A 14251-nucleotide genomic window follows, 5' to 3' on the forward strand; every position below is an offset into this window, starting at 1 on the left:
CTTATTTCATATTTTGCTGCTATTTTTTTGTTTAATTTGCCTTTCTTCTGATTCAGGGAGCCACGCACAAAAAATTCCAATGTACTTGTACTGTCCTGTACCTGTGCAAATGGCAACAAAATCTCTTGAATCTTGAATCTTGAAACCAGTTAATAATGATATATAAAGGGGTTATTGACAGTTATCAGGGGTTACGGATGACGTCAACCAGTTTGCTGCCATTATTACACGTCCTGATTCAAGGAATCCTACAACAAATGTGATGTTTTTGAAGATTTCATGCTTTGTACCTAGTGGTCTTAGTAACCAATCAAAAGAAAGATCTTGAAAAATCTATGACTACATGTTTAGAGGCCCAAAAGTGGACTTAAAGTTCAAGGTCAGACAAAGGCCTAAGTTCAACTGGAGCATGCTTTGTCTTTAACTCTGAGTTAAAATGAAAGCAAGTATTACATTTTTGTTTCTTATACAGTACGATGAGCAGAATGAATAAGCAGTTACTTGGGTGTGCATAGGGGTAGCTGAGGTTTGTTTTACTGTTGCCTGATATCATAAACAAACACACGTATTCGTGAGTGTGTGTGTGAGTGTGTGTGCGTGTGTGTGTGCCTGTGTATGTGTGTGTGTGTGTGTAATATGTAAATATTGTACTGTTATGTCACTGTAAAATCTACTGGAACAGTTGTTCAATATTCTATTCTATAACATATTCTATTCTATAAAAGCATACATCTCAAAAGCACACAGTGTGGTTCTGTGAGAAAATATAACCCAGAGAAAGTGTCTGGATGGATGTAAGATTCATAAATCCATCCTATACAGGGTAACTGACTTTTTGTGTGTTCTGTGCAACTTCCCTTGAAGATAATTTGCAAATACTTATTGACTTTTCGTGTAACAAAAATTCTAATCTGAGGTACATTTGAAGTACATTTTAAATCGTAATTGTATGGGAAAAATGTATTAGAGATTATCACTGTGCATGTTAACATTGCGTAGACTTGCAATGCAACACATTTCAATGAATAAAGACTGTTTAAAATAGAGGTCAAAGAGGTCAGACATAAGTAACAGCATTACCTAGCAGCCCACTCAAGGAGAAAATTTCAGCCCAGTTGATTAGTGAGCCAAGCCTTAGATCCAGAGTCAGCAATTACTTCCCAACATGCATCATGCTACAGTAAATTATGCATATGTGGGCCTACCCATAAAAGGCACCCAAATTTATATATTAAAAATAATCCCAGGGTAAGTGTTTTCGTCAATGCACTGTCCCATGTAAACATGTATTAGCAATGTAAGGAAAACTGACTTTCTTAGTGTTTCATACCTCCATTTAATTAAATACTTAGTAAATACTTAGGTATACCACAGTGCAGACATTTTTTGCAAAAAAGACCCCCGGCACCTTTAAATGTACATGTACCTTAAAGAACAAGTGGTCAAAGAAGAAATGGTTTTATAACAGCATGTAGCGTATGAATTGATGATTAAGACACTGGGTTGTATTGTATGGGACTGGCCTGAGGTTAGATGTCAATCATACTTACACCAGAGACCAGATGACCAGAGACCTTATAGAAGAGACATTACATACCTGACTAGGAGTTTGATTCCAATTGAATGCTATGCATATAAGACTACTTTTGAACAGTAGTAGTTATGACAGAGTAAGGTAATTAAATTATGACAAAAACAAAACAGACCACATTTGCTGTTAATATGAATTTATACTTAACGTAAGCTTCAGCATCAATGAAGACAGCATTTCCAGGTTCACAGCAGATAGATCTTTGACCTCTGGCCTCTTAACCTGTGGTGCTCTTTAGTGTTCTGAGCAAGACCAAATTAACATGATCCTTAATGTACAGACAGGTTCTTTATTAGAACATTTTAGACACTACTATCAACAGAGAATTTGATTAAATAATGAAAAGTACTGCTAAGAACTAAGACTGATACATTTAGATTTTACAAAGCTAAGAAACGAGGGTTTGTCATTTTCAACCAGTTGAAAATCCTCCAGTGATCTCCAGACCACCTTAAAGAAAACAGGCTTTAGGGGGGAGGAGTTCGGATGGACTTGCTGCAATGGATTGGTGGAGCAGGGAGGGGTGGGGTGTGCACTTGAGGAACACAACACAAAACAACAGACGAACCGGATTGCTGGGGTCCACGCACAAACACTCTCCGGAGTTGAGAAGTGTCTCCTGCTCCCTGGAGCTGAGTTGGGTTCCGAGAACTAGGCCAGAGAAGAGGAGAACACCATGACTGACTACAAGACCAACTTGCGGCTGAAGCTGCCCATAACCTGCATCATTCTGGAGGTTATCCTCATCATCCTGTTTGCCACCCTGGTGCAGTATGATGATGATACCGATGCCAAGCACTGGCACGAGAATATGGAAAAGCACAATGAATCCAACTACGAGAATGAATTCTACTTCCGCTACCCCAGTGAGTGACCCGGGGGGGTCTGCTAGGGTGGGCTGGGTGAGGGAGGGTGGAGGGATTGGGCTGTCTTCATGGCTGGGACCCCAGAAGCTTTATGGTGTGGGCTGTGACTGCATTGCAGTAACTTGGAGTGGCAAAAGATGGGGCTGACAGGTTGTTTTAGACATAGCTCAGTCCTGTCCTGTACGGCCGTTTTCTGGACGAAATAGTTCTTTATTCAGTGATTCTCTCTTCTTTATTCAGTGATTTTTTTTTTTAATTTTAGTTGTAGTTTTCTGAAGGCAGAAGCATAAATCTAGCAGAAGGACATGATGTTTGAAGTTAAATAACTGTTAGGAGGATTTGGGTGGCTTTATGATCGTGTGGACGTTGTTTTGATGACGCAAGAAACAGAAATGTGAAACATTTTAATTCATGTGAATATCATATTAGATCTATGCTGCAGTTGTGAATTGGGATTCTGAAAATGTGCCTCTGTCCCTAGTTTTTTTCCAGTTTTAAAACTGTAAAAGATTAGAAGTGTTCTTTGATGAGTAAGCAACTCTTTAATGTAGTCTTGCACACAGAACAGCTCAACAGTATAGTTTTAAGCAGGAACTAACATGCACTTTCTGACGTATTGTGTCTGTGTGGTAGTTAATCCAAAAAGACAGCGTTGGAGAGGAACAGGTTTGACAGCCCATAGGCAATAATGTAATGATGTGTGTGTCTCTTTCCTGTACAAATATATGTCATAGCCTTCAACCTGTTGTAGCCGGGGGAATGGCTAGTGTTAAACAGAAATTCAAATATTCCGGCGCCATCTCCCCTGTCTATCAGATGAAACTTCCTACTAAAATGTTTTTTGATGCAATCTTCAGACCACAGACATTTCTTTTATGGAAAGGTCCAGGATGGGCACAAATAACTTGTCCTGAACACACGGTGATGGATTTGCACAGCGGTTGAGCAGGATTTTCCTATTTGACATTGTGAGGGATGACCTGGGGTACCTTTCTAGGAGGCGAAACCGACACCCCCTAGACAGAAGGAGCTCTGTAGGAACTCAGTTATCCTCCTCAGATGCTGTTCTCTTTTTCACTTATGCAGCTTCTGTGGCTGCAAGGCAGACTTACTGAAGGCTTTTCAATGGAGCTAATTACACTTGCTATGAATTTCACCACACTGTCATCTTATAAAGGCACCACGGGCGACTGTATGACTGAACAAAAGCCTGGGAAAGAGTTTAGTTTGACTCCCTAAATCAGCCCTAGAGGGGCTCGTTCATAGTTGATATATCAAAACTAAACTTCTTCCCTAACTAGAGTTCATTTCAATAGCTTTATTCTTTTCAAGCTCCAATTAGAAATACATGACAGATGACGATTGTACAATAAACTCGCATCCATTCTTTAGAACATAGCCTAGAGTACCTCAGTTGCAGTGAAGTGTGGCTGGCTGTGATGTGATCAGAATAAAATACTTGAAAGCAGTTTCAGTTGCTGTATGGTCAATGCCACAAGCTATAACTGCAGGTTAATTAAGACAAGGTGACCGTGCCTCCTTTGTGAGTGCAAGGTTTACTCTGGGGAAAAAAGATCTGAACATATTCTCTGACTGATGTCTGGTTAATTAAGTCCTACATAGTAAAACAAATGAAAATGCTGCTGTGTGAACTTGGTCCCTGCATTATTGGAGTTCCACCTTAAGAAGAAGCTCAAATGAGATGCAGAGCCCAGGCATGAGTGGGTGTGTCTTCCTGCAATCCCTGTTGAAAGTCCACCTGCTCTGCACCTACCTGTTGGAATCCCTCCCTGCACCGAGAGATTTTACTTGCAGGCATCCCTGCTGTCACGCAGGTGCTGTGCAGAGCCCGTGGGGTGAAACGGTGGGCCCAGCATGGGAATCTGAGAGAGGAATGCTTGCGTGTGCATCAGCACGGTCCACTTGGCACAGCCTGGTTTGAGAATAGGGGCTTCCCTCCCTCTGACAGTGTGAGAACGGCTAACAGGGAGCAATGAGGGAGCCAAACGAGATCTGAATGAAAGAAAAATAAATGAGACTGAGCCAAACAACCTGACCAGTGACACAAGTTTTTTTTTTCCCCCACTCTGTACCTGTTCTTCTAATGCAGTGTTGTTTATGTCATCATTTGTATAGGGATTGCTTCAGGCCCTGTATGTACAGAAGGTACTCCGTTATCAGTATAGTCTTGGGAGTGGATGAGTGGGGATGTATGACGCTCATATATTTTTCATTTGGCTCTTGCCCAAAATACTTATTGTGAACTCTGCTGTTGTGGTTTGGAGAAATCAAATGCAGAATGGTACAACGCCAAGTCCAAACACGGTAGTTCAGACCACATTGCTACCACTGCAAGGAGGTCAAAGGTCTATAAGATGCAACCACTCTGGTAATGTTTAACCCGACTTTACTACCTTTTAGCAGAAAGTAATGTTATAGGATATAGTACGCACATGATCATTTAGTCAGAGTCGAATGCATTCATTCCATTAATGAGGATGTGCTGACATGAAGGGTTTGGTTTTGATTAGTGTGTTTTGTAATAGCATACTTAATACCACAGGGCAGGTGGTTCAGGATGGAACTGGTTTTATGCCCGGAGGGGTTGCTTAAGCACCTCCCCCCCCCCCAACTCCCCACAACCCTTCCCCTCACTAACACTGACACGAAAGAGGAAAAGAAAGATCCTCTCCATAAACTACTGATGTAATGTTCCGACAAGAAACAGGCTGAAATGAGTCTTGACATGTAACTTGGGCATCCGTGGTGAAGCTGTACCCACCTGGCTGTCTAGGTTCGTTCTTAAGTAACTGTACAGTATCAGATATAACTCTGATGTGCAGTTTTGCATATGTTAGAATGTTTTGATGACTGCAGAACTGTGAATTTTAAGAAGATAGTGTCTTTTAAACAATAATGTATGTTCCATTGTAAAAAAAAGAGGTCTGCACCTGCACTGGATATTATGAAAAGTCTTATAGTGAAATGTATGGGAAATGAACAGATTTTGAGATGCAATTTGATAAAATGGAGTCACTCTGTATCTACACACATGGCTGGCATGAGGGTAAAATAATGTCTGGAAGTTGGACTGAGATGAGATAGCAGTCAGAACACACAATCTTCAGAGTATAGTGTACTTCTGTACTGTCTCAGGGGCCCTTATTGGCATTATGCATTTGGAAGATATCAGATTAGCTTCTGGGTTGTTGTCATTAAGAAGAAAGATATATTTCCATGGAGATGATGGACTACATTTTTTATATTTGTATGTTTTTTTTCCCTCAAGAACCTGATTTGGTGCCTGGATTTTTTCCAAGAGATGATTTATTAGCTTGGTTAATTATTTAATTTTCTCAACAGTCCCTTAATTGGATCTTGGCCAAGTTTTAAGTGTTGTTAATGTAAATAAATGAGTGTATGTGTGTGTGTGTGTGTGTGTGTGTGTATGTGTGTGTGTGTGTGTGTGTGTGTGTGTGTGTGTGTGTGTGTGTGTGTGCGTGTGTGTGCGTGTGTGCATGCGTGTGTGTGTATGTGTATGATTGTGTGTGTGTGTGTTTGCATCCACATGTGTGTGTGTGTGTAATAAGTGTCTTTGAGCGTAGGTATGTTAGAGGGAAGGTACAGGATATCTGGGACAGTTGGTCAGCAGGGAGCCTGGCTGGTAACCTCTATGCCTTTGTGCCAACGGCCTGTTGCCAGGCCTAAGCACAGAGGGAGATTGTTCACTATCAGGATTGAGAGGGCATAAATGCATCTAATAGGCCAGCCACAGACTGACTGCCTGAGTGAACAAGAGACAGGAAAACTGACTAGAGTCAATGCGACAGCACACCCCTCTGTTTCACCCAATGTAGGCCATGTGAAGTTCCCAAGCCCTAACCATTTAACCATATGCAGTACAATTATGACAGCATATCAGCTGCTGGATTTGACTCTCAAAATCACAGAAATGGCAAAATATGAAATTATCATTTCCAAATAGTTTAGAACAGCAGTGTTGAGAAGTGTTTGTGACACCAAATTCACAGTGGTAATGAGATTTAATGACACATCATAGCTGTACCTTTTAACAGGTGTTCCAGATAAGGTGCTCTAAGTAAAACCAGTTGACTAAATGGTCCCAGCGCAAGTATGAAGTGTAAAGTGATACATCTTTAAACAGTACACATCGTAAGGTGAAACAATGACATATTTTTGGGAGGAATGCTTACTTGAAGTCCCTTACTAAAGAATACTTAAAGTCCCCTCTCCCCCCCATGTCCGCAGGCTTTCAGGACGTGCATGTGATGATCTTCATTGGCTTCGGCTTCCTGATGACGTTCCTGCAGCGTTATGGTTTCAGCAGCGTGGGATTCAACTTCCTGATTGCGGCCTTCTCCCTACAGTGGGCCACGCTGATGCAGGGCTTCTTCCATGGCATGCATGGGGGAAAGATCCATATTGGTGTGGAGAGGTGAGATACACACACACACACACGCACACACACACGCGTGCACATACATACACGCGCGCACACACACACACACACACACACACACACACACACACACACACACACACACACACACATACACACACGCGCGCGCGCACACACACACACACAAACGACCCACACATGCATTCACACAGACATGCTCCACGTCGGAGTCGAGAACTGAGATACTGGCATGAGTGCACAAATATGCACTCATTTGTGTGCAAAGGGACTGGAACAACAAAACAATACATTGTGCATTTAGTCAGCCCTGATATTCTGTACATGGTGTACACACATTTTTTATAGCCCACAGTGGTGTTGAACAGTGTGTTGACAACCATGTATTTGTCGAAGTGGATACACTGGTGCTTTAAGGATAGTGAAAGAAGTGAAGTATGCACAAAAAAACATTAACATACATGCCTGCAGAAGAAACAACCTGATTAAATTTTGCGTAAATTACTGCATAAACGAATTGACTGCAATGGGGATATAAAGGAAACCTGATCTTTTTGTAGCTGATAAATACTGAACAGCAGAGGGAATACTGAGCGAAGGTTATAAATGAAATGAAGCAATATGTCTTTCTTGCAGCATGATCAACGCAGATTTCTGCACTGGTTCTGTTCTGATCTCCTTCGGGGCAGTGCTGGGGAAGACCAGCCCTGTACAGCTGCTGTTGATGGCCGTGTTTGAAGTGACTCTGTTTGCTGTCAATGAGTTCATCCTCCTCACTGCCCTAGGGGTGAGTGTGAGAGCACATGCATATTACCAACCAGAACACACCAGCGCATACTTGTGAATCACTTAGTGCTGGCACAAAGTAATTAGCATTGCCACTACGCTGACCAGCTTTGTCTCTTTCTTAGTGAAGTAACTGACAGTCTTAACTAATTCCTTTTCTGGACCTCTGCCATTCTCAGAATACCTGTTTATGTTGTGTTCCCTCCTCCTAAGCTAACACGTGTAGAAGTCAGGGTGAAAGATTTGAAATATTGTTAAATAAACTATGGATCGCTAAATGGGTTTCTTCACCAGGCAAGGGATGCAGGCGGTTCCATGACCATCCACACATTTGGGGCCTACTTTGGGCTGGTGGTAGCCCGTGTGCTCTACCGTCCCCAGCTGAGCAAGAGCCAACACAAAAACTGCTCCGTCTATCACTCTGATCTCTTCGCCATGATTGGTAAGATGCAAATTTTGAATGGGAGCTGACCGCTCCCCTCGCTTGTGCTTGCTGTTTGTCTGGAGTCACCTTTAGTTTTAGTAACCAAAGCTAGAGTAAGGGTATAATTTGTGTCATGGTCAATAATTATTGAATTATAAAAATCATTACAATCAGTTAATCAGTGCCGTGGGATAATCAGTGTTTATCCCACGGCACAGCATTGTGATATGCTATATAACCCCACCAATTTAACATGTGTGCTGAGAGAACCTTGATATGTTTTTTTATGAATTTGAAGTGCCTCTTATTTTGTCCTTCCAAATTGGCCTTGATACAGATCCTTCATACTCCCTGCAGATAACCGCCTTTGATGGAGTAAATTATTTCTGAAATCCAGATGTTATTGTTCGTATTTCTGCACAGGTACAATCTACCTGTGGATGTTCTGGCCCAGCTTCAACTCGGCCATCACAGAACATGGTGACGACCAGCACCGCACTGCCATGAACACCTACTACTCCCTGGCCGCCTGCACACTGGCCACCTACGCCTTCTCCTCCCTGGTCAGCCATGATGGCAAGCTGGATATGGTAAGGAGGTGTGGAGGGTGGAATTTAGTAATCACAGAATGCAAGATTGGTATGTTGAGAGGCTTGCGTCATAGTCTTCCAGAGGGTGCCGTTTGTCAGTCGTGGCCGTTCTGTATGGACCAATACATGAGAACATGGTGAACAAAACAAATGTTTTAATGACATGTCTACCAGACAGCAGTTAACAGAATGATTTAAACATTTTTTTGTCAGGATTGTACATTAAAGCCCTTTTCCCAGAGTTATCTCAGCATATCACACGTGGCACAGATTTCCAATTTCCATCACTTATGAGAGTTGACATTAGCCATATGAGAGCTGACATTAGCCATAACTTTTTTGTTCAGTGACATTTTTTACTGTTGAAAGACGTGAGTTAATGGTATTTCGACAGAGGAGTAATATGAACTGTGAAAAGGACATAAAAGTTGTGCATCCTGGAGCATTCTATGTCAGTAAGAAAGTCATAAAAATCAAAACCTACACCGCACACAAAGAAAAAAGGGTCATACTTACATACATATACACAGCTTAATTATTTGTACGTTTTATAGCCATTTTCATTGAGTTAATGACTGTTGTGCTGCAAGATTTTGCAGGCATGTTTAGGGCATTGATTCAACATCATAATTAAGTGGTGAAATATGCTAATGAAAATCCCACTCTGGCCCATGCAGGTGCACATCCAGAATGCTGCTCTGGCAGGAGGTGTGGCAGTGGGCACAGCAGGTGAGATGATGCTGACTCCCTTTGGCTCCATGATTGTGGGCTTTCTGGCCGGGACCATCTCCACCCTTGGTTTCAAGTACCTCTCGGTGAGCAGCATGAACCCGCTTTTTCTCTGATCTTCACCACAACCACAGTGCAATTACTGTGCAAAACTACCTCAGTCAAAGCGAGCGAAAGGAATGGTACATTTACAGGTGCTCAAAGCATCATCTTATATTGATTTTCTTAGAGTCTCAGAACATGAAACACACAGGCTCACACACCAAGCACATACACACACATGTATACACTGCTACCATAATGTATAACTCTGCTTTTCCCTCACCTCCTCTGTTCAGCCAATCCTTGAGAGCAAGCTCCATATTCAGGACACCTGTGGTGTACACAACCTGCATGGAATGCCAGGGGTCCTGGGCGCCATTGTGGGTGCAATCACTGCTGCTCTGGCTACAGAGGAGGTCTATGGAGAGGGGTGAGTACTCCATGCTGTCACCACAGCCTTTATTTGTCATCTTTCAAGTTCTTTCTGTAAGCCCTCTACAAATTGCAAGCACACACTAAATATAGCCACCAAAGCTATGTTCCATTCTTCAAAATCTTAATGGGTATTGCTTCATAGTTCTTCATTACTGTCGTCCACTCTGTGCTATGACAAACCAGCATGAAGGGAAATGAATTTCAGGTAGCTACCAGAACAGCTTTGGACTGACATCTAAAAACGTAATGTAAAATGACATCTAAAAATGACTAGAGTGCTGGTCAGGGCTATCAGAAATGTCTGTGTGTAGAGTAAAGACAGATCTATGTGCTCTGTTGCAGGATGAAGGATGTGTTCCCAGATGTCAGCTCCGGCGATATCACCGCTTCCTTCCAGGGAGTGCGTCAGGCCATCTCCCTGGCTGTGACCCTGGGCATTGCCCTGTTAGGGGGTCTGATTGTAGGTAGGTATCAAATACAGTGGATTCCTGGATTGACCCATTAATTATTGGAAGTCACCCAGCAAAGACATACCTGTGAATGGAAGGTAACATATCATCAGTGTACGGAGGTCATGACTGAACACAAAGTTACATCATACAAAATTCATGCACAATAAAAACCTTCCCCTTGCAATAAGGTTCCAGCCCTTTGGTTGTATTTTCTTGAATGCAAAAATACACACAGGTGGTGCATGCCTCCACATACCCCTGTGTTGTATGCATTCAGCTATCTGCTATTCAGCTATGCTCTTCAGCCACACCACCCTAAAACTTTCTCCTGCCCAATGGTTGAAAGTAAGTTAGGCTTGGCTCTGTCAGGACTTGGGTTAGATATCTCTTGGGAAGCCCAGGTTGCTGCTGGACATTGCTGGGCCAGTAGGAGGCAGTCTTATCTCTGAACATAACAGAAGGCTGATGGTCCAGCGCTAGAGCAAATACACTGCAGTAGGAGACACTGTCGATTTGATGAAACGTTAAGACTCACTGTGGCCTTTAAAAATCCCATGGCTCTTACTGCAAAGTAAGAGTCCCTCCCTCTGAACCTCAGCTGATGTGTTTGTGAATCTTCTGATGGAAAATGGCTGCTGTCCATCACCCAGGTGGCAGCTGCACAATATGGAGTTTTGAGATCTTTGAGCAGTGCCATATAAAAACAACCAATTGTTGCATTGTTATTATTGTTGATGTTGTTATTACTATTTCTGTTCCACAGGGTTCATTCTAAGGCTGCCCATCTATGGCGCTCCACCGGACACCAACTGCTTTGAGGATTCGATCTACTGGGAGGTGTGTCCTTTTCAATACCTTTGATTTATCTATTCAGGTATCAAAGATGAGCTTGTCTCAACCTGGATTTCACAAAGGCCCCAAATAAATATCCAAAAAAGGAAAAATAACATTTACAATATCTGAATCCTATAAACACAAATATGTTAATACAAAAACAGCTTTATCAGAGGTCTTGGAGTCAAGCGCATTTACACAGGTGTAACCAGACCACAGCAACAGGAACAGCAGAACCTTCAAGTTCATGATAGTGTTTAGTAGAATTGAATGACAAAGGTAAAATACCACCTGCAGATGCTGCTGCTGTCCTGATCACAAGTAGAGGAGCAATGAGAATTTGATGGATCCATTGGTTTGTTTGAGAAGTATGTTCAGCTGGCAAACCTTAAGCAGGTTTTGCAATATGTACTGGTGTCTGAGGTTGAAGAGTGCTTCAACTAGCTCTGAACTTCATTGCCCATCTCCTTCACATACCAACATCACCACAGAAGTCTTCTACTCGAAAGCTAGAGCACTTAATTCAATCAACTGCTACCTTAATTAAATGTATGTAACAGATTTTGGTCAATGCTGAGGTAAGTTATTTGTTGAACTGTGGCTCTGCTAAGAACAGAATGGGGCAACACTGTTTTTAACATTCAGACTGGGAAATGAATGCATTGCGCATCAAGATATGAATTAGCAACTCCATAATGTGTGAGGATGAGCTATTTTCCATTTATTTTATATTCACAGGAACCTAATATTACTTTTAATTCTTAAATTAACTTATAAAATAATTTAAATTTACCTACATGCCCATCTCTCCATACTGTCTGCCATCTCTGCTCTATCTCTGTCAATCCCCCTTCTCCTTTTCTCTTTGCTTTGTCTCGCTGCTTCTCTTTCTGCGTTGCTCTCCGTCTTTCTGTTTTTTTATTCTCTCTTTTTATACACTCTCTCTCTCTCTCTCTCTCTTTCTCTCTCTCTCTCTCCCAGGTACCTGGGGAAGAGGGCACCCATGAGGAGATGACCACAGTGCAAGTGGAAGATGTGGAGAAACCAATCAATGGCTGAATTTCCTGCTCTAATGGAAACAGTCATTGAAGTAGCAGTCTCATGCAAGTCTGCACTCATGGACGCTAGCATGGATAGAGAAAAAAGAAACACACACACACGTGCGCACGCACACACACACACACACACACACACAAACTGTGAAACATACAGTTTATTTTTCATTCTTAACCCTCACTCCCTATAAGAAAGTGGTATTGTTTAGTGCAAACCACATACCAACTGTTTATAAGAGCTACATAGTGACCTTGTATATGTTATCAGGTATTTATGCAGGGGTTACTACCCCATGGATCCATAAACCTGCATCAGATCCTCCTCTGGACTAATGTTCATATGGATGTGAGGAACTTGCATCTACCCAAGCAATAACATGCAAAGCACAAAGATGAGGAGACAATCATCTAATTCCACCGTGCTTTTCAGAGCATAGCATCATCACCATTGAATGGGACCCCAACCAGCCTCATCTGATCAACAAAAAAACCCTCTGAGCCTCAGTCCAGCTGTTTTCCTTAATGGTTCTATACAGATTTCATTCTTTGTGTCTGCTCAGCTCAAGTATTTGATTGTACTCCTAATTTGTCTTTTGATATCTTAAGAGAGATGTACAAAATCTCCATTATGTGTGTTTATATAGGAGTGAAAACTATTTTATCTGAATTCCATGCTGGTAGTTAGCTGGATGTCACAAGAAAATTCCTTGGTTATATAGCTTTCTTTTATATCTTGTTTGATCTCAGTTATACTTGGATATGACCCACATTGTTTCATTTTCAGCCTTACTGTTTAGAATGGAATTGTAAATGCCTCCATAACCGTTTGTTCGATCATTCACGTTATACAAACCCCAAATATAACTGTGGAATACATTGTCAACTACAGCCACTAGATGGCGATGATCAACCATATTATAAATTGTTCTTTGACACGGGAATGAGAATCTGATATTTTCACGTTTTAAAGGCAATATAGTTGATTTTACTACCAGAATTTCTGGTGATATTTCAAGTGTTACAGTGCAGCGGTTACATGAAAAAAAATGTTAACTCTGATTTAAGAAAAAGTCAATTTTATTTAAACACACAGCAGTGTTATTTAAAAAACCAAAGACATTAGTCTTTCTTCGTTGGCACAGTGGTAATATAATATATTTGAATTATATGATTTTTACATTTTAAAGAGCGTTGGGTAGAATAGCTCTTTTTAATCACTAATTACAGTAATATTCCACGTGGAAAAAGGCTGATCATTCAGTTAAGATCATAAGTCACATTTATCATTTTAAAGGCCCTCTTGCAATGCTGTCCTCTTCTGTCACTTTTTGATATTTCCTGTTTCCACTAACACTATTATTTAAATGATTCAAAAAGTATCACTCACCATTGTCAACACCGAGTTACTGTAAAGATAAGTGAAATGCCCCGTGAATTCCAATTCAAATTTATTTGGAAATAAATAGCTTTTTTTCAGATTTGACATTGTCATTTTTGATTTAGATATATACAGATGTTGCAGAGGTAAAATGTGTCATCTACCTGTGACAGCCTAGTTTTCTGGTGTAATAGTTATGGCATGGCACATGTCAAATAAACCAGACGCTGCCGTGGTGGTGTACTACTACAGGCCATATACCTCAGAAACATAAGATATGTACATGGATGTTCACAAGACAAATAAATAACATGGCAAGCTCTGATCTGTTCCTTGCCATTTCACTCTGTAGACACAGATGGAACAAGAAATAAATTATCTTTGTTGCTGCCCCCCCCCCCCCCCCCCCCCCCCGTTAAATTCTGCCCATTTAAGTTCTGACATTTTAAATGTGTGTTAGCTTTCTTTCATGCTTCAGTTGAATGTATGCAATATATGACCATTGAAAATATTTCTAAATTATTCGTCTGATTGTTTGTACTTGTTTGGCTTTGGATATTTAACGGAGAGATTAGATTAGAGAGATTATTAGATTTTGTCACAATGTCCCATAATCAAATGGTTTGGCCAA

General features: G+C 41.3%; 1 protein-coding gene across 1 annotated transcript; it reads left to right on the forward strand.

Moving 5' to 3' along the window:
* Positions 1-2142: 2142 nt before the first annotated feature.
* On the forward strand, positions 2143-13945 carry rhbg (Rh family B glycoprotein). Its single transcript, XM_036538440.1, has 10 exons — positions 2143-2457; positions 6727-6913; positions 7532-7682; positions 7976-8123; positions 8529-8695; positions 9373-9510; positions 9763-9896; positions 10244-10365; positions 11117-11190; positions 12169-13945. Exons 1-10 carry the CDS (start codon positions 2268-2270, stop codon positions 12244-12246), a joined length of 1389 nt encoding a protein of 462 aa, XP_036394333.1. The 5' UTR covers positions 2143-2267; the 3' UTR covers positions 12247-13945.
* The last annotated feature ends 306 nt before the right edge of the window (positions 13946-14251 follow it).

The sequence above is a fragment of the Megalops cyprinoides genome, chromosome 10 (genome assembly GCF_013368585.1).
Source record: "Megalops cyprinoides isolate fMegCyp1 chromosome 10, fMegCyp1.pri, whole genome shotgun sequence".
Taxonomy (NCBI): Eukaryota; Metazoa; Chordata; class Actinopteri; order Elopiformes; family Megalopidae; genus Megalops; species Megalops cyprinoides.